Source organism: Melanostigma gelatinosum, assembly GCF_949748355.1.
Source record: "Melanostigma gelatinosum genome assembly, chromosome: 7".
Taxonomy (NCBI): Eukaryota; Metazoa; Chordata; class Actinopteri; order Perciformes; family Zoarcidae; genus Melanostigma; species Melanostigma gelatinosum.
In genome coordinates, this window is record NC_136640.1 from 23,738,701 (window position 1) to 23,757,392 (window position 18,692).

An 18,692-nucleotide genomic window follows, 5' to 3' on the forward strand; every position below is an offset into this window, starting at 1 on the left:
CCACAATATTATATTTTTCTCATCTTCTAAAAAGAGAAATTAGTGTTCGAAGAATTCACCTCTATGAGTCTGTCCAGTCAGAGTCTAATGACTCTGGTCTCTCTGGACATTTCTCTCTTTTGGAGATTGTCCTATGATTTGACTTTCACAACTCTCACTTCAACAGTCCTGCTCTGCTCTCTGTATCCTCGTGTCTCCCCGTGTGTCACGATGTGTGAACATCTCACTGAGTCAGGAAACTTGTCAGAATACCCATATTTGATTGGCTGAGCTTCATCACGTGATGCAATTCACAACGCATTGGTCGGTGTTTTTCCTGCACCACTGAACAAGTGCCGTAAATGCTGGAATAATTCCGCTGCATTAAAAAATTCCCTTCAAAATAAAATCACAACTTTTTTATTTTTATTTTTATTTTTTTTTGTCAGGCAAAGGCCCACGACCCACTGAAAACGGGTCGTGGGCCACTAGGGGCGCAAATGTTTCACTTTCGCACAGTAGACTGTCGGCCAATAACGTTTCGGGAAAATGCACTGCGGTGCAGCGCATCCCCCGCGTTGACGGTCCGCGGTGTCGTTATGCAAATGAGCTCCTCACTGCTCCCAGTGGGTGAGTCGGGTACTTCAGCACGGGACTGTATGACGCAACAGTTTACTCATTAGGACAAAACAGTTTTCAGCTGATTTCAATTTGATAGAACATGATTCTTTATTGTGATACATGTAATTGCAGTTCATTGTTCCCCCCCCCCCCCCCCCCACCCCCACCACTGTTGTGCTGTAAGATTTGGCTAAAACTCAATGTTTTATTTCTGATAGAAGATTAAAAATAGAAATGCGAAACATATCACAAAGAGCTTATTTTAAGTGTTCAGCCACTTACAATACATTTGCTTCTCTGTAGTTGCCACATATTTCTAAATCCAAAACTAAGGAAGGACCAAAAGAGAGAACTTGCTGCTAATTACTGACATGGTTTCTTTCGTGTGATAAGACAAAAGAGCTGTTAGCTAACATTTATACACAATCAATCTGAAATGGATTTGAATCATATCGCTGCTGAAAGCTGTCAGTGATTGTATGTATCTGAAATGAAGTGAATGGAGTTTTATTTTTTTATCCCTTTAATTACAGGAGGTAGAATCATTCCCGGAGGGGGCGTGTCCAGTCTGTTGACATCGACGAGGTAAGCAGCAGCAGCAGCATAGAAAGCAGCGCCATGACTTCCCTGTAACGACAGCATTATTGCGGCTGCAAATGGAATTGTTTTTAACCTGCTTCGGTTCATTAATGCAACAAACATACTTTGTCTCGCAGTTTCTTCTTGGTTTGGTGCGTAGTGAGCCAGTAAGTGTGTACCCAGTACAGAAATAGCTCCTATCACCAGCGGCAGAACTGGCAGTGGATCATTTATTCTGTCTTTGCAGCCGGCTCATGTTCACCTCAGCTGACTTTGCTGTGCCTGGAGCCGAAATATTAAGCACAACATATTAAGTAGCTTTAATAAATATTGATTCTTGTCGCGGAGGACAGTCTGCAGTGCACCATGTCTCAGTCTGGGTTTTAGATACAGCTGGCTAGCTCTGCTAGCTCTGCTAGCTTCACGCTTTTCTCAGCGTGACATTTGCTCGGTAAAAACAGTCGGATAAATACACAGAGCCGGTGTTGTCCAGAGAACACAAATGTTTACAAAGGACGTCATGTACAGGTTATTCATCTATCAGAGTAATGACACACACATACTTGACACTAAATGACACCAGCATCTCCTTAAAATGCAGTGGACAAACAATCACTTGCACGAGAACACACACAGGTAAACACAACTTCATAGTTTTATCAGTGGTGGAATCTAAGTACATTTACTCAAGTAGGCTACTGTAGGCAACGTCAGTACAAATTCTAGGTACTTTCCCATGTTATGTAGCTTTACAGTACTCTACTATCTTGGATATATAAATACAGCCATTTAATATGAAATGAACCAGTAAGATTTATGGCACCAGGAGCTTTGAAAGGTGTTTTCTCTGTTGGAACAGTATTTAATCACCTGTACATACTCTACAGAGTCATCGTCTTCCACCGTGTCGCTCTCATCTTACAGTCCTCACATGACATGTCCTCTCCAGAGATCACCTCTCTGTCCTGGGGCCACATGAAGGTGAAGGGATGCTCCTCCAGCTACAAGGACTGTAAGGTCTGGCACGGAGGCAGCCGGGCCTGGGACTGGAGGGAGACGGGGACCAACGTGAGTGGAACCGGAACCACGATACACACAAGGGACTGCATGTTGGCGAGTGCTCACACACACACATTCTATCTTGCCTTTTCCACATACCCAGCATTCCCCAGGAGTCCAACCCGCCGACCTGGAGGATGTGCTGAAGAAGGGAATCGACTTGTTGGTCATCGGCAGAGGAATGAGTGAAGCTCTGCAGGTAAAACAGACCTACAGAAAATGTCCATTTATTCAGGGGTACAAAGGAATACCCATCATCACTTTATGATATATGTAGTCCAGGCAGGAGCAGTGTGAGCAGCAGTAACTTCAGCGTTCAGGGCACAGCAGTAGTGGAGCACATTCTCACATCTAGTGCTTAAGTAAAAGTAACATTACTGCAGAGTAGAATTACTCAGTTACAAGTGATGGATTCAAATCGTTACCTCAGTAAAAGCACAGAATACAAACTCTACTTAAAAGTACTCTTAATGCAGGACGTCTCATTTTGGAATCATTAATAATGCATAAATGTAATCTCACTTTAATGTTAAAACTGGGGAAGGTGGACATTTCTTTTAAAAAATCTATATTTTTATATGCGGTCGTCTCCTCAGGTTCCCTCCTCCACGCTGGACTTCGTGATGCAGAAGGGCGTCGACGTCAGGGTCCTGCAGACGGAGAAGGCCGTTGCCGAATACAACAAACTGGCTGGCCAGGGCGCCAAGGTGGGGGGGGGTCTTCCACTCCACCTGTTGACGTCACCTTTAGCCTCGCTGCACCAACTTACACGGGACGGAGGACAGTCTGCAGTGCACCATGTCTCAGTCTGGGTTTTAGATACAGCTGGATAGCTCTGCTAGCTTCACGCTTTTCTCAGCGTGACTGCAGACCACTGATTTAGGGTCAGACTGAAACATCTTAATGTCCAATCCATTATTATAAATCTTCTTTTGTAACAAATTGAAGATGCAATGCAACTCCATTTGATTTGACAGGCCCATTTTGTGGAATATTAAAGCACAACGACCACTTTTCAACTGTCAGCTAACGGTCATATGGTGGTTAAAGGTAATGAATGTGTAGTTCAGTGCATGCATTTCTGCTTGTTGGATACACAAAATAAAATTTGAAAATGAGTCATCACATGGGTTTGTCTTTATCATAAACAAATTGTAAAGTACAAAAATATTTCCCCATACAATTTGACACGGCACGAGTAAAACACACTAGTGCTTCCTACTGCTTAACCATAAATTACTTTTACGCTTGGCCTAATTCTAAAAATGAATGTGTGGCCGTAGAGTTAGAGCCTCATCTGTGTGTCCTCCGGTTAAGAGTTGTGTTAGCGGCGGGCGGGTTTGGGCATGATGTAGACTTTGACGGGCTTGCTGAACGGAATGGTTCCCTCCACGGCGGCCTCCGGCGGCGAGAGGCTGTCGATGCTGTCGCTCCATCCCAGCTTGGAGGCCGGCGAAGGGGAGGAGAGGGAGGCTGAGGAGGAGCTGTAGGCCAGCAGGAGGCGCACCTCGATCTGAGACGGCTCTGAGAGAGAGAGAGAGTCAAAGCTGATTCACTGATGAAGAGGGCAACGTTTCCCTGTGTGTGTGTCTCACTCTGGCTGATTTTAAACAATTAGGATTTGATTAATTTTAACCAGTTAGAAGTAGCATTGGCTGCTATTGCTGGCGTTACCTTATAACAGGTGTGTGATTGGAGAGAATTGGTTGGAAAGATTGTTTTTGACAGCTGTATTGATTTTATTTATTTTTTAAATGCAGAATTTGAGTTGGATCAGTTGCTGTGTATCGATGTCTCACTCTTGAATCCGTTTTCCGTATTTAAAGTAGATGGAGAAAAACATTTGAATGTGTCACTTGAAACAGAAATATGGGGTGTGTGTGTGTGTGTGTGATACACACCTGTCCACGCGGTGTGTGAGAGGTAAACCTGTGTGATGAGTCTGTGTCTGTCAGGTCCAGGCTTCCTGAAGTCTCCAGGTTTGGGATGGATCACGTGACTCTGACCGTCTGGATACAGAACCTGAGGGGACACGATGCACAGAAAGCAGCTGACTCAGACGTTCTTTCATATCCAGAGTGAACGAGTGTGTTTTAGAGAGGGCGTGTGGGGGTTAAGTCGAGGGCATTCTCATAGTCAACACTCTTGAGCTACAGTTCAGGGTTTTCCACAGACAGCTTGAACTAAACCCATCTTTTACGTACTTAACTCCAGTAGTCAACACTCCTATCATCTCTGGGGCCAGAGCAACAGTAAGCAGAATAACAAACAAGTTACAAACTTGCTGTGCAAGAAAATAAAGAAATGTTGCCACAGCTTTAGTAAACATCCACATTCTGATATCACAATACCGAACAATTCGGCGTTTGCTTGCGGCAGTTTTCACTGTCTACTAGTATGTTTCATTTCAAGTGCTGGGACTTTGCTCTTTAAAAACTACGCCCACAATGTTTATTACTTTGAACCTTCTTTCATTACCTGATCCGAACCTGTCGCGCTTCGCTGGTTCTTATTTTGTTGCAACAAAGACCCATAACAATTTTTAAAAAACAAATCTAATTCTTTAAAGCTGAAAATACTGAACAGCTTGTTGTAGTCTACAAAGGACAGCCCACTCTGAAGCTGAGTGAAGCCCAAAAAGGTCCAGTGAGAAGCTGAGCCCAGTAATGTAGTTGTGCAGTGAACTGACCTGTACTTTCACAGTGTTCTGGGGATCCTGGACGTGCTCTAGCATCGCATCGATGTCCAGCGCCACCACCAGGCCCGTGGTGAACCTCAGCGGGTTGTCCGACTCCCCCGTCGGCTCTATGATGGTGGCTGTCGCCCGATGGATCTGTCGACCGGCAGGGAAAAGTTAATGAAAGCAAAGAAAAGCACTCTGTTCATCAAACCGCACACCACCGCTGGCGAGTACAAAAACAGATTCTGAACATATTCATACTTGTTCAGGCAGCCTGAGCTGCAGCAGGCCGCTCTGTCTCAGAGTCGCCTGCAAGATCTTCACCATCTCCACCGGCTTACAGGACGACAGCCGGGGCATCAGCTCCAACAGCTTGTCCACGAAGCTGTCCTGCAGGTGGGGCAGCTCCGCCAGAAACAGCCTGAGGGTTGCAGAAGATATGGAAGGAAGAAATAGTGAGAGGAGAGCATTGAAGCATATATGGACCAACAGTAAGGAGTAGGGACATTCTACCCTGAGTCCACGATGCAAATACCAGTTTCATTTGTGTCTGCCTCTTCAGTAAGACTGTCATTCCTGAGGCTCATTAGCCCCCATTCAGGTTGAAATCAATATGTCAAACAATTCCCAGAGAAAGAGAAGTTGGAAGAGATGATGAGGAGAAGGAAACACCATTCATCAAACAGACAGATCAATTGTGGGAGCTGACGTTTCCGGGGAACACTTAAACGGCCGGTCTGCTTTAGTCGCGTCTGTATAAAGACGACTCAAAGAGCTCCATAATGTGACAATGTGTCCAGGGTCAACACTGAACACTGAGAAGCATCACACATCTGGAACATTCCTTTAAGTTAAGGCTTACAACTGTTCCGTTTGCCACTGCCATTAATTAGGTTACATTTTTGACTGTATTGCCATGTTTAATACATTTTACCTTGTTTTTACTTGTTTCATTTGACTCCTAATTGTTGCCGTCAATCCGGTTCAACTCACAAATTAAAGCTCAGATATCCTGACGGACATTACCAGATCATTTCTCACCTCTGGAACGACTCAATGTCCTGCAAAAACTTCTCACAGCTGCTGATGAGTGGATCCAACCTGAGAAGAAAAAAGAAACGTCTGCATACAGGTGTGGTCCACATCAAATGCATATGGTCAGTGTGTGTGTGTGTGTGTGTGTGTGTGTGTGTGTGTGTGTGTGTACTGACCCTTGCCTGGTGCGAGCAGTCAGGACGAGCTGCAGAGCTTTGGCCTGCAGGCGAACGTGATGTATGGTGGCCACCTGTCTGCTCTCCAGACCGCTGTACAGAAACTCCAGCTTGTAGGTTTCTTCTAAGATCTACAAACACAACGACACACACACGTTTAACACAGGCGTGGTAAACACCAACATCAGGGGTGCAACGGATCATAAAAGTTGAGTCACAGATCGGATCAGCACAAACAAAAAAATGGAGCAAAAGTAACTTTTAGAAATGTCCCCGATCACACTTTTAGTTGCTGACAACAATTGCCGATCATCGATGATCCAACATAGCAGATACAGATATTATTATTGTTTTGTTATAGCAGCAGGTCTACAAGGCTCCAGACTATTTGTTTTCACCGCTGTCCCAAATATCCTTTCAACAAATCAGCGGTCAGTATAAGCCATCAAAAGTTCTAAATGTTGTCCTTTCACTTTGTTATAGTCACCGTAAGTGATTACAATCATAAAAAACACACAATTCAAATGATTGAGAAATAAAAGATTGTATTTTTATTGATAAAGAAATATATACCTGGTGTTAGAAAGTTAAACAAGTCACAATGAACTCTCTAATATCCATTTGATGTTGTTGTGTCTCCTTCATACAACTTGATGTATTCAAGTTTCTCACTTTAGAAAATACCTTTTATGAGATTACTTTTGAACACATCAGGATACGGTTTGAATTAATTGACCTTCTGCCAATACTCATTAGTACTGAACAGCCTGAACGCAGCTGAATGGAACCTCCGTACGTTGGCCGTTAGCCGCCCACGTCTCTAGCTCTCCTCTTGCTGATTTAAACACAGATTTGTTGTTCACGATGTAACATAATCAGGGATCAGCGACTACAATACTGAACCACTGAATATATGCTGATAACGATCTGCAGTCAAACCTATTTCACACTATGATGGTTACACTGTATTTAATCCGCGGTTTACATGCGTACAGATCAATAGCGCACGAACCAACGTGTGTGTGTGTGTGTGTGTGTGTGCGCGCTGACCTGTTGAGCTGCTGCTGTGGCCGTGACGTTTTGTTTGAGGCAGAGAGGTACGGCCATGTTCCACAGCTTCTCCTGCAGAGCCTGAGGAAACGAGGCAAAGCGAAGGCTGCTTTGAAACCACCGGTCTGTTTCCTTAAACTCCTGCTAATGTATTTCTAGAACAAATGGGTCCTCAAAGAAATATTGGTCAAAACATAATAGACAGAAATCTCACTCTCACACACACACCTTCATGAGCAGCAGCTGGCAGCGCAGGTATGTCGCACAGAATTCAGCGGCTCCAGCGAGCTCCGTCTGCAGCTCCCCCAGCCGCCGCAGGTCTCTGACAGACAGACGGGAGAAAAACACATTCACACACTTCACCAACTACAATCACCACTTTACCAAATCAACACGCTTTTCAGATCATAAAACAATGCCAAACTTAGTCTGAGGGCTGGATTATCTAACTTCAGCACACAGTATATCCAATTCATATATGATGTCATTATTGTATATTTGAAGCTTCTTTGAATGAAGTTTAAAATGTCTGTTACATTTTGTGACATTGAATTGTAATGTCAATGTTATGAATGAAGTTTCAAACTCTTTGGTGCAGCCCTATAAAGCATATTAATATTACCAATATTTCACTATTACAAAAACATTAACAGTAATAGCCCGGACCTGAGAGGATCAGTAAACGACGTGTTTACCGACTTCCAATCCTCAACCCTCAAAATATAACTTGAGACAATTCTAAAGCTGCTATATAAAAAAATGTAAAAGTGACGGAGGATTACTATTGAGGAAAAGAGTATGAATGAATGAATGAATTAAAGAAGGGCTTCCACATTGTGTGTGTGTGTGTGTGTGGTTATGCACCGTATCGTGAAGTTGAGCAGGTCCTGGGCTCCGGGTGCTTCCAGGTTCTGGATGGTGCTGACCCTGTTCAGGCTCTGCTGTAGGAAGAGCTGAGCTGATTCCACTGAACCCAAACTACAACGCGAGTCCACCAAGCCCGGCAACTGAAAGAAAGAGACAGGATCACAGTTACAGGAGATCATTTTGTGTATGTGTGTGTGTGCGTGTATGTGTATACGAGTCTGACCATTAGTCTGATAATACAACATATGAGTCAGTGACAATGGGTCCCGTTACTCGCTGTGGGGGTGTCTACTGGGAATAGCGCTGGAACGATTAGCATTTTTTGCCCATGACGTTGGGACCTTCTGTATCGGTCAAGCTGAATATAGAATGTAAAAAAACTAAACGGTTAACGGCCCAGAGCAGGTTCCTGTCAGGGGCCGCAGTATGACAGAGACCTGCAGGGTTTCACTTCTCACCCTGAGTGGCGGCACGAGGTGAGACAGGCTGTCCCTCAGGTAGACGTAGTGTCTGAAGGTGTGGTCGGAGAACAGCGCCGGCATGGTGGGACACGACTTGGCAGCGTTGAACACCAACACCAGCACCGCGATGTCTGAGGTCAACAACCAGAGTCAAGAAAGAAAAACACAGCTCACAGGTCCACAGGTGCGTGATGAGAGAAAAAGACTGTTGGAGGAAAGTTTATTGCTAATTTGTATTTTTTTTTTAAAGGCCATAATACTTTTAGATTTCTTTAGTTTTCTGCAGATTGAGATTTCCTGGCAGTTTTTGTAAAGTCACAACTGACTAAAGTCACATGTCTGCACAATGACACTTTGTCAGTTCATCACTCGATTACTCGGCACTACAGCAACGGCGGCGCCTGTACATGCTGCGGCCGGGAGCGCTACATTTTAGTCTTTACTGGTTTTAGTATTTTTGTGTTCGTCACTAATTGCATATGACAGAATACATCCTTTAACATCTGAAGAGGAAGCGTTGGACTTTTGAGACGATTACGGTCCACAGCCGACCAACCTGCCGGACCAAACGCCACCAACCTGCCCCAGGGAGGAGAGCCGAGATGGAAGCTAAGCTAACCCAGCTAGGACCTGAGGCTACTCCACTGTCTCGTCTTCTATACGTGATCCTTGTCCGTGCCGACAGCTTTGTGTAAATATGACAACAAGGACGCACTGCGCCAACAGATTCATTTCATTTACTAGACACTCACAATTGAGGAGGTGTAACAGTTAAAATAGCTGCTTTTTTTAGATGGTTTCGAGCTCATTAATCAAGTTCATCAAAGAAAGTTAAAAAGGGTTTTCCTCCCTACTTTATAGACTACTTACTAGGTCGTGACAGCACATACATTTATATATTTATTTTATTTTTGATAAGCAAGCATCTCCATATTGATTCAACTAATTTTGGTTTAAACTTGGATTTACTTTACCATCTTGATTATAGCTTGTATACTTTACTCTGCTGTCCACAGCCTGGAGAAAGGAAGAAACCGACCTGCCTAAAAACAGAAGTTTTAGTTGTACTGCCTGAACTCTAACGTACTTATAGGCTGAGGTTCATTATGGCTGCAAGCTGCTGCCTATGACTAACTACAGGCCTAAACTACAAATGCAGAATAAGGAAAGACTGCACAGTTTGTGGACAAACTGGTAATGTGGAGACTCATAGTTCAGCTGCTGGAGAATGGGGTTGATGTGGCTGGTTTGCGTTGACGTCTGAGTGTGTTTTGAGATTTTCCGGCGTGTGAAGGATACAGGCTGGATCGTCCATGTCAGGCTCTGGTGTGTCGAAGTATGGGTGTGTGCTGAGCAGCTCGGGAACCAGCGGCAGCACTAGTGTTGGGTGACGGGAACCCAGGAACTTCAGACACCTTGTGAAACAAGAAAAAATAGATATATCAGTTTTCAGGTCACCAATGAACAGTTTCCAGAAGTAACATAACATCCTACTCAGGGCTCTATTATTGATTCAACAGGGTTGAACATCACACTCACTATGAGTATAGTGCCATATTGTCATCTTGACAATCTTAACCCAGCGGTTCTCAAACGTTCTAAAACCTTAACAAATCTTTAATTTTGTGTGGATTTTGGTGGCCCCTGTGGACGAAAGTGGTTTCTAGCACCAGAGTCCCTTTAGAAAACCTCTCATTTTACTGCAGCAGGTGTCAGACAACCTGCTACGTCCTGGTTCTGGTTCTCCCGTGCCTCCCTTCCCTCCAGCGGGCGCTGCAGTACGGCCTGGGCCTCCAGCAGCATGGTGTCGGTGTCGGCTCCCAGCGGGGACCGGAGCAGCAGCGAGGCAATGCTCTGCTCCTGGCTAGGAGACCCTTCTGCTGAGCAATGAGCTCTCTTCCTCCCGCCGGAGCTTCAGACTGCAGGTCGAAGAGAAGTGCAGTGAAGCCGGATCTGGGTCTGTCTACGGTGGGCTGGTCTCTGCTGGTCAGAGTCTGATTTTACCCGGTGGCACCGATGACAAGCATTAAGAATAACTATAAATAAAATAGTCAATCTTCTCGCTGATGGTCTCGTTTACTTATGAAGTTCATATAGAGGCATCAGTACTAATTTGAGGCGGTTTCATAAAAATGTAAAAGTTCCTTTCATAAAGATTTTTGTATATTTCTTTCTGAAATCTCAGTACCCTAACAGTGCTGTGTATTAATGAATCCATGGCGCTGTCTGTGGTGCTGAAGTAGCAGACAGATTTGTTTTCTGGCAGTTTCGTCTTGTATCTATAATGGGGGGATAACCCATCTATAATGGGGGGGGATAAGGACCAAACAGATCCCGCTGTTCAATACTAATAAATAGCCCTTTGACTACAGGTGACTTAAAGATGTTGATGCACTGGATTGTCAGTTTCATTATCTTTTGATTCTTTTTGTAACTTTTGCATTAATTTTGCTGAAAAGATAATTTGCATAACTTTTTATAATAATCCTGTAGAATTATCAGAACTGGATTTTAGATTTATTAAATGACATAATGTTATAGATGCTTTATTGTTATATACCCACCATGGTATTAGACTGAATTAAACATCAGCATTTCTTTATTCACAGTGACAAATCTCTCCATCACTTGCTCTTATGTTGACTTCAATGTTCATTGTTTTTGTTTTTTATATGTCCGAAAACCTCAACATAAAATGTAGTTAATGCGAATGTCGCCTTGTTGTTTTATGCGGTGACAATATTAGAAATGTACAATGAGAAAATAAACAAAACTTCCAGCACACACACTCACACTCACGCACACACACACACACACACACACACACACACACACACACACACACACACACACACACACACACACACACACACACACACACACACACACACACACACACACACACACACACACACACACACACACACACGTACTTCCAGACGGAGTTGCGGTCGGTGGGATACTTATTGAGGTTCTTCAGCAGCTCCAGCAGAGCCAGCTGGATGCACTCTTTAGTGGAGACGTTGGTGTAGCAAATTAACTCGTGGAGGGCTTCTCTGATGTCACGAGACGAGTCCTGGAGACCGACAGTGACATCATCAATGTGAGCGTAGAACAGGCTTGTGTTTATGTGTAATGTGACTCACAAGAAAATACAGATTTCAGGGTTAAGAGATTGACTGTTGGACCAGTGTGTGTGTGTGTGTGTGTGTGTGTGTGTGTGTGTGTGTGTGTGTGTGTGTGCGTGCGTGCGTGCGTGTGTGTACCTCCAACACAGCCAGCACAGTGTCCAGCTGGTCCTCTCGGAGTGTTATGTGGGTGGATATTTCTCTCAGCACGTGGATGGACTGCAGCCTCACTTCCTCGATCTCGTCGTTGAACATGTCGACCAGGAAGTCCAGGCACTTTTCGGCGAAGCTTGTAGACGAGCGAGCCAGCTGGGACAACGCCTCCACCGCCGCAATACGGACCTCTGGAGTAATATTACAGAGGGGGAAAACACCAGTGGGAAAAGCACTCAAGTCAGAAACACTGACACTGTAAAACCTGGAAGAGGTCATGACAACATTTCACGTAATATAGAAAAAAAAACTTGAAAAAACACTTTGGAAGTGGATGTAACAGATTCAGCCAGAATATTCACTCAATTTGACAACACAAATAAGTTATACGGTCCCAGATACGTCCATCTTGTGCTACTCACCTGTATAAATCAACAAAATCATCATATGTTGAAATACCCCATCAGTTACACCCCGAGACTGTGTGGGTTTAACATCGCTCTCTTTACATCCGGGTAGACAAAGACATACGGCCCCGTGTCTCACGTACCAAACATCTCGTCCTCCAGGCCGTGAACGAAGGCCCCGCAGGCCCCCGAGGCGATGAGGTAAACCGTGTTTCTGTCCAGTTTCTCCTTGGGGGCGTCGTCGGCCCACTTCCTGCCGGAGGAGAACTCTCCAGAAGTGAAGAGCTCCTTGGCCCGTTCGTGGGCCGTACGCTTCCTCTGGAACACAGAAACAGGAGAGTGAGTGGAGGCGCGCTCATTAACATAATTCTAATTTCTTGTCTCGCTCACAGATTTTTAAATAAAAAGGCATCTTGTGAACGAACTTCCATGACTCACCCTGAGATCTGACATCAGCTTCTTATCCAACGTCTGCTCCAGGAAGTGAGGACTGACCTGCAGCATCGAACCCTAGTGCACGAGAAAAGATTCAACAAGTTTCACTTACGATTGTTGAATAAAGTATGCAACATTACCGGCTCTGTTAAAATGATGTTCCCCCCCCCATTCAGTTCTACGTGTCTGTTATGTGTTCAAACATGACGGGCTGTTATGGAAAGAGCCACCATGCCCACGTGAGATTTAGCACCTGGTGTTTAAGAAAAAGTTTAAAGAGTGTTGTCAGTTCTCTCGCATGCTGCATGAGGGGTGGAGTAAAACATTTACTCTGCTGTTGAAGGCTTCATTAATGTAAGGGCGAGGGACGTGAAACCTCCCCCTCTTTGATAATTTATTAGATAAAGAACTCTGCTGCCGTTCTACTCATGTCCAGGACAAGATGTTAAGGATATGTATTCACGCATTGGGTTGGCAAGGATGTGACATGAAAGGAAGGGAGACAGCTGTTCGAGAGCATTTTTGAATTTCTTTTGCCCCACACCCCAAGGAGAAGAAAAATAAATAATCATACAAGTGATCTGAGAGGCATCGCCTCAACAAATTGGTTCATTCGTAATTTATGAAAAATATATATTCAGACTTGTGCCAGGTTGGAAGTGTTACAGGGTACAGTTTGTATTATTTAGGGGGGAATTATGTTTTATTTAGCGGATAATCGCCTGAAAATGAGAATCGTTGCGTTTTCGTTAGCTTATAATGAGCCGTTTATATCTACATAGGAAGCGGGTCCTTTTCCCAGAGCCGGCCGCCACGTTTCTACAGTAGCCCAGAACGGACAAACCAAACACTGGCTCGAGTGTGAAAGGGGCTCTAGTGATAAACTGTCTTAAAATGGGTAGAAACATGGAAATGTTAGAACGTAACATTGCTTTTTTTTTGTGTCAATTTGTTTCTTTTCTGCATTTTGACATGCATCAATTTGATCATAAATGTATTGATAGAGATGTCATGATTACGTATGTCTTCCAAGCCAAACAGCTACCGTGGCGCTCACCTCAGTTAAGTGCAGCAGCTAGGTTGCTATCATGCTAACAAGCTGTGGCTGTGCACGCAATTTAGGAGGGTGTGTGGGACCGCGATATCACGGCTCCACCCTCCGATTACTACTGCGCAGACTCAGGCTCCAAAAACATCACCAAGGCAAGATGTCAGAGCCGGTATTCGGTTTACTCTGGCTTCATTTTTGTACAGTAGATACACAGTTTATGGTCACATCACTCACCAGTGTTTTGGCGGCCTGCACCCGGACCATCCAGGAGCCGTCGCTGACCATGTGACTGATCTTCCCAAAGGCATCATCGACAAGCCGGATCTCCTCGTTGGAGGACGGGATGGGAACAATGCTGATTGGACAGATGGACCTAGTCAGGCAAAGCTACTACAAACTGGTGCCACCAATGAGTTAAGTCAATGGAGGTCAATGGAAATTTGGAAATGAAAAGGAACATTTTATTTACTATGAAATATTTTATATTCACGGTAACTCGCTAACCAGATCAAAATATCAGCAATCAACATTACAAATAAATACTATCTAGATCTAGAAACAAGATGTAAGAATCGCATACATTTCTTTTTCAAAACACTTTTCTGGGTTTCCGCTTTTAAAGCCAGTAACAATTCTTACAGATACGAGTGTCCCTTAGCACTGTCACTCCACAGCTTGTGCTGACAGTAAGTCACTCTGAACATCACTCTCTTCTCACCTTTCCGGGTACAGCTGACTGAGCACCCAAACTATCTGCACCGCCGCAGAGCGGACCTGCTCGTAGTCATCGATCAGCAACCTGCAGGCCTGCAAACACACATACACACGTGTTACACGCTCACAGCCACCGTCACTGTCGCTGAGATGGATGCTGATGATTAACATCATGAACAGTTCACCGAATCCCTAAAGACCTTTCTCATGGCAGACAGTCTGTTAATACCATTACTTGATTATCATTCTCCCACAGAGAGGAATCCGTTTTGCAACAGTCAAAATGTCCACCACGAGGAAGGTCTGTTCACTCCGGGATTGGCATCTTTACTGACACCGACCGGGATGGTCGGTGTCAGTAAAGATGCGGGTGACAGTGCTGTTACCTGGTCATAGATGATCTCATGAATCTTCATCCCTCTCTCATGCAGCTGCAGCTGGAAAGCAAACACACAGAATGAGCTGTTATGTAAAGAGAATAATCACTGGTATGACAGCGGAGAGGGTTTTCTCACTGCTGGCGTGTGCGTGTGTCGTCCCTGAATACACGAGTGTGGTGCTGGTGGAGTTTTTTGATGAGTACAGGGGATGGCGGTGCCCTACCATGGCTTTGAGGGCTGCAGTGCGAACTCTGGGGTCCTGGTCTCCGAAGTAGTCGCTGATGATACTCTGGACGTCCCTCACTCCTCCTGGAGCACCGAGAGAAAAACACGCAACAGAAGCATGACAACACATCACACACTAACTCATACAAAGTACAATCATGAGCCATAAATGAGACTTAATTTGAGTTCTGACTGTAATGGCAGACATTTCAAAGCTTTTGAGTATTTTCCCATCACGTGAAAAATAACTAAAAGACGGGCCTAACAGAATACACGTTCTTCATAGTATCTGATATTCTGTTCACACCGGCCAATTCTGCCCTTATCACCGTTCGTATGTACGTGAATCCGAATCATTCTATATTGACGGGCAAATGCTCGGTATTTGCAATCAGCATACTGCCACGCCTCCATTTCTCTACATAAGGAAATGTGTATCATGACGCCTAATAAAGGCTTATCTTATGGAGGAGGCGGTGAAGATGTTGTGAGAGAGAAGCATGGCCCCGAAAGCAAAAGGCAAGAAGAAAATTGCGACTCATTAGCTACAGATGCGCAATTTCGTGGCACTAGAAGTATTGAGTATTGATGAATCCCGGATTTGTGCACAAAAGGTAAGGAAATCTTTAAGTAAGGAAAGTCACAGTTCAGCCTTCATACAGAGCGACGGCACCAACCTAATGATGTGCCAACTCCCTCGTTGTCTTTGGTCAGCGGAGCGTCCACCGCGCCGAGACATCCGAGGAGCTTCAGACACTTGTTCCTCACCCCGAAATACGTATCAGACAGGTGCTGAGAGGAAAGAAAGAGAAGAAAAAGAACACAGAGGAGATTAGTTGCTTTGTGCAGAAAGTCCTGTTGAGTCCGTTACGTCTATAAAGAACACTTAACGGTGAGGTACTGTCTACGAAATGTCTGCGCGTGTCACCTTGCAGGCCATCTCTATGAGCCTCTGTCTGACTGCAGGACTCTCAGGTAGTTGTGTGCCAATGACCAGCAGAGTGTCCAGCAGCTGGGCGAGGACCTGATGGGACTCTGCAGACAGAACGGAGCAAACAGACACTTTGTTAGCTATTTATAGGTGTCTTTGTGGGAGGGGACAAATTATGTTAATATAATTTCACTTTATGTTAAGGTGCAAATAGGTGCTTTGATCCTAGTTGCAATTTCCACTTCTCCTTTAGGGGGGTCACTGAAACGTTAAACTCAACAGGCAGTGCTCGGTGAAGAACAACAAAACAAAATCACAGTATATTTCAAGGAGATCTCTTTCCCAACTGTTAACAAATATTGTAATGATTTCCAATTATGAATCTAATGTGCATGTGTGAACGTGTCTTACTCTCATTGTTCAGCGTGTTAATGGCGTCGTCCACGATGCAGTCGGGGCTGAAGCCCTGCGTTTTGGACAGCAGACCCAGCAGAGAGGCGATCTTCAGTCTCACCGAGTTATCTGTCTCCTGGGAGAGGACATCAGCATCAGATGTGCTTTGTCTGTGCAGCTTAGCTTAGACTGAACATGACATTGTAAATTGTGCTAAAAGCCACAGGCTATGTATGATCTCTTCTATTACAACCTTGCAGAGATTACCTTTATATCTATAAAGCTCTGAATAAGCAATAGATTATTCACACGTGCTCCCGGCTACGGCCCACTCATTACCTTGTAGTAGTGCTCCAACAGGATCCTGATCACACCCTCCACGCTCTCCACCTCCACAGGCTTGCGTGCAAACTGCAGCAGGTACTGCAGAGCATCGGTGGGGTTGGTGGCCTTGCAGAGGTCGATGTGCAGAGCCGCAGACTTGCTGGGTTTGGACAGACGCAGCTTCTTGGCTGGAGCTTCTTCATGGGGAATCTGTCCGCATAAAACAAAGCTGTTTTACATCATGATGTGTGATCTCGCCTCCTCTGTTCAGATCTGCCCTATTTATTCAGCAGCACTCTGTCACATGTGAACATTTTACAAACACGGGCACTATTTTATTTTCTGCTTACATACTTTTACTTTGCTTTCATGCAAAACTTTGACTTGTTAAGTATTTTCACAGCCCGGTATTAGTAACGTACTTTTACTTAACGTTACTTCTTCCACCACTGACAGTCAGCACACGAACACCCTGCTGGTCTCTTTCATGTTAATGTTTTAATGACTGTTTTTATTGTTTCAATGAATGTTCTTAATTGTTTTTCAATCTGCTTTTCTTTTGCCTTATGTTTTGATGCTTTTAATGGTTTTATTTAAGGCACTTTGAATTACCTTGTTGTTGAAATGTGCTATACAAATAAACTTTCCTTGCCTTTCATAGGCTTACCAGTGTGAAATGCGTCTGTCAATACAGGCTGTGTCATAAGAAACCACTAACTAGCAACAACGACGTTATACGCCACATAACCGGATTTTATTTCACTATCGCTCACTTTGATATCTTCATCTTCAAATTAAGCTAACGAGTATTATCAGTTTTGAGGTTAGTTTATTGGTGTTCAGGCGAATCTAGTCACACAGTACCCAACGTTACGCTAACTTAGACGGTCAACGACTGATACTATAATATCATATATACAATATTTAGTTTGTATACATATCACAGAGATGACCTGCGTTGCGTTGTGGCTGTGAGCGGCATGCTGTTGTTGTGGTTGGGTTAACGTTAGTTAGCCATTTAGCATTAGCTAACAGGCTAGTTTGCTCTCCAGCGCAACCTTCAACGTTCACGTTGGGTCACAGTTTACAGAGAGGACCGATGAAATGGGGTTCATGTGCTCACCTGTACAGTTTTAGAAAATTCCTCATAAACTCGCTTTTTCAGGTGCGCTGCCATGTTCAAGGAAAGATGACAAGCTAGCCAAGTGTTCTAATCAGCATTCAGCCAGCGACATACATTTGTCCCTTTGTACTTCCCGTAGCTACGGCAAGAAAGGTAAAATGCGTTTGGTAAATTACTCTTGTTCTTGTTTACTCGCTAAATTGACTTTTTACTACATGTCATGACCATGAACGCTCTCTTTATTTGAAGCCAGTGTGCACAGGAGGAACAATTACAGCAATAATAACCCTTTCAATGAACATAACGACATGATATTCAAGATAGACTTTGAAAACTGCGAACTTATCCTATGAACCCAGCTGATCAGTCAATTTTGAATGTTAATATATTTGGTAAATACGTGGGTACAATTATCTGCTACACTTTAAAACAATGTGATCTTTTAAATTTAGCATAAACTGACATTTAGAACAATGTAAAAGTGTTAATTCAAAATAGTTACTTCTTCTTTATTCAAGTTTCATCTTTTAATAGTTGGTTTCATTATTTATCAAACTGATCATTATTTTCAAAATTAACTGATGATGTATTGAGAAAAATGTCCAACCCAGGTTCCCTGTGACTTCTTCAGAGGTTTTATTTTGTCAGTCAAACTGTCTAAAACCCAAAGTTAATCACTTTACAATGATGCAAAACAGAGAAAAGCAACAAATCCTCATGTTGAAGAAGCTGCAACCAGAGCGTGATTGGTGGTTTTGCAAGAAAGAAATACTTAAACAATTAATCATTGATAAAAACAGTGGTGTGGTGTTTAGAATACCACAAGTGGCTGCTTGAACAAACGGACTAATTATTTCCACGCGAGTTGTAAGTTTTGTAATGTGGCTGATTAAACGTTTATTCAAAGATTCTACAGGTACA

General features: G+C 43.9%; 2 protein-coding genes across 2 annotated transcripts; one reads left to right on the forward strand and one right to left on the reverse strand.

The window, feature by feature from the left end:
- The first annotated feature begins 1,194 nt into the window (after positions 1-1,194).
- aamdc (adipogenesis associated, Mth938 domain containing) lies at positions 1,195-3,363 on the forward strand. The gene is given in 5 exon segments (XM_079271770.1): positions 1,195-1,346; positions 2,067-2,247; positions 2,342-2,437; positions 2,835-2,948; positions 2,950-3,363. Coding segments are annotated over 4 exon segments (369 nt in total). The 5' UTR covers positions 1,195-1,346; positions 2,067-2,115; the 3' UTR covers positions 2,977-3,363.
- Positions 3,354-17,881, reverse strand: ints4 (integrator complex subunit 4). The gene is made up of 24 exons (XM_079271769.1): positions 17,772-17,881; positions 16,664-16,858; positions 16,343-16,460; positions 15,929-16,035; positions 15,678-15,792; positions 14,999-15,084; positions 14,782-14,832; positions 14,400-14,488; positions 13,916-14,036; positions 12,634-12,705; positions 12,339-12,513; positions 11,774-11,979; positions 11,441-11,583; positions 9,807-9,922; positions 8,505-8,638; positions 8,044-8,186; positions 7,408-7,501; positions 7,180-7,260; positions 6,130-6,260; positions 5,960-6,019; positions 5,180-5,339; positions 4,928-5,071; positions 4,140-4,260; positions 3,354-3,762 (listed from the first exon to the last, which is right to left on the reverse strand). The coding sequence occupies exons 1-24, from the start codon at positions 17,823-17,825 to the stop codon at positions 3,563-3,565; spliced, it is 2,916 nt and encodes a 971-aa protein (XP_079127895.1). The 5' UTR covers positions 17,826-17,881; the 3' UTR covers positions 3,354-3,562.
- Positions 17,882-18,692: the final 811 nt, after the last annotated feature.

Excerpts from the sequence above, each read along its gene's own strand:
- ints4 (XM_079271769.1), bottom strand. The coding sequence starts at position 17,825 with ATGGCAGCGCACCTGAAAAAGCGAGTTTATGAGGAATTTTCTAAAACT. Across the intron at positions 8,187-8,504 it reads ACCTCGTGCCGCCACTCAGG|TTGCCGGGCTTGGTGGACTC; the intron begins GTGAGAAGTGAA and ends TCTTTCTTTCAG. Across the intron at positions 3,763-4,139 it reads CTCACACACCGCGTGGACAG|AGCCGTCTCAGATCGAGGTG; the intron begins GTGTGTATCACA and ends TCTCTCTCTCAG.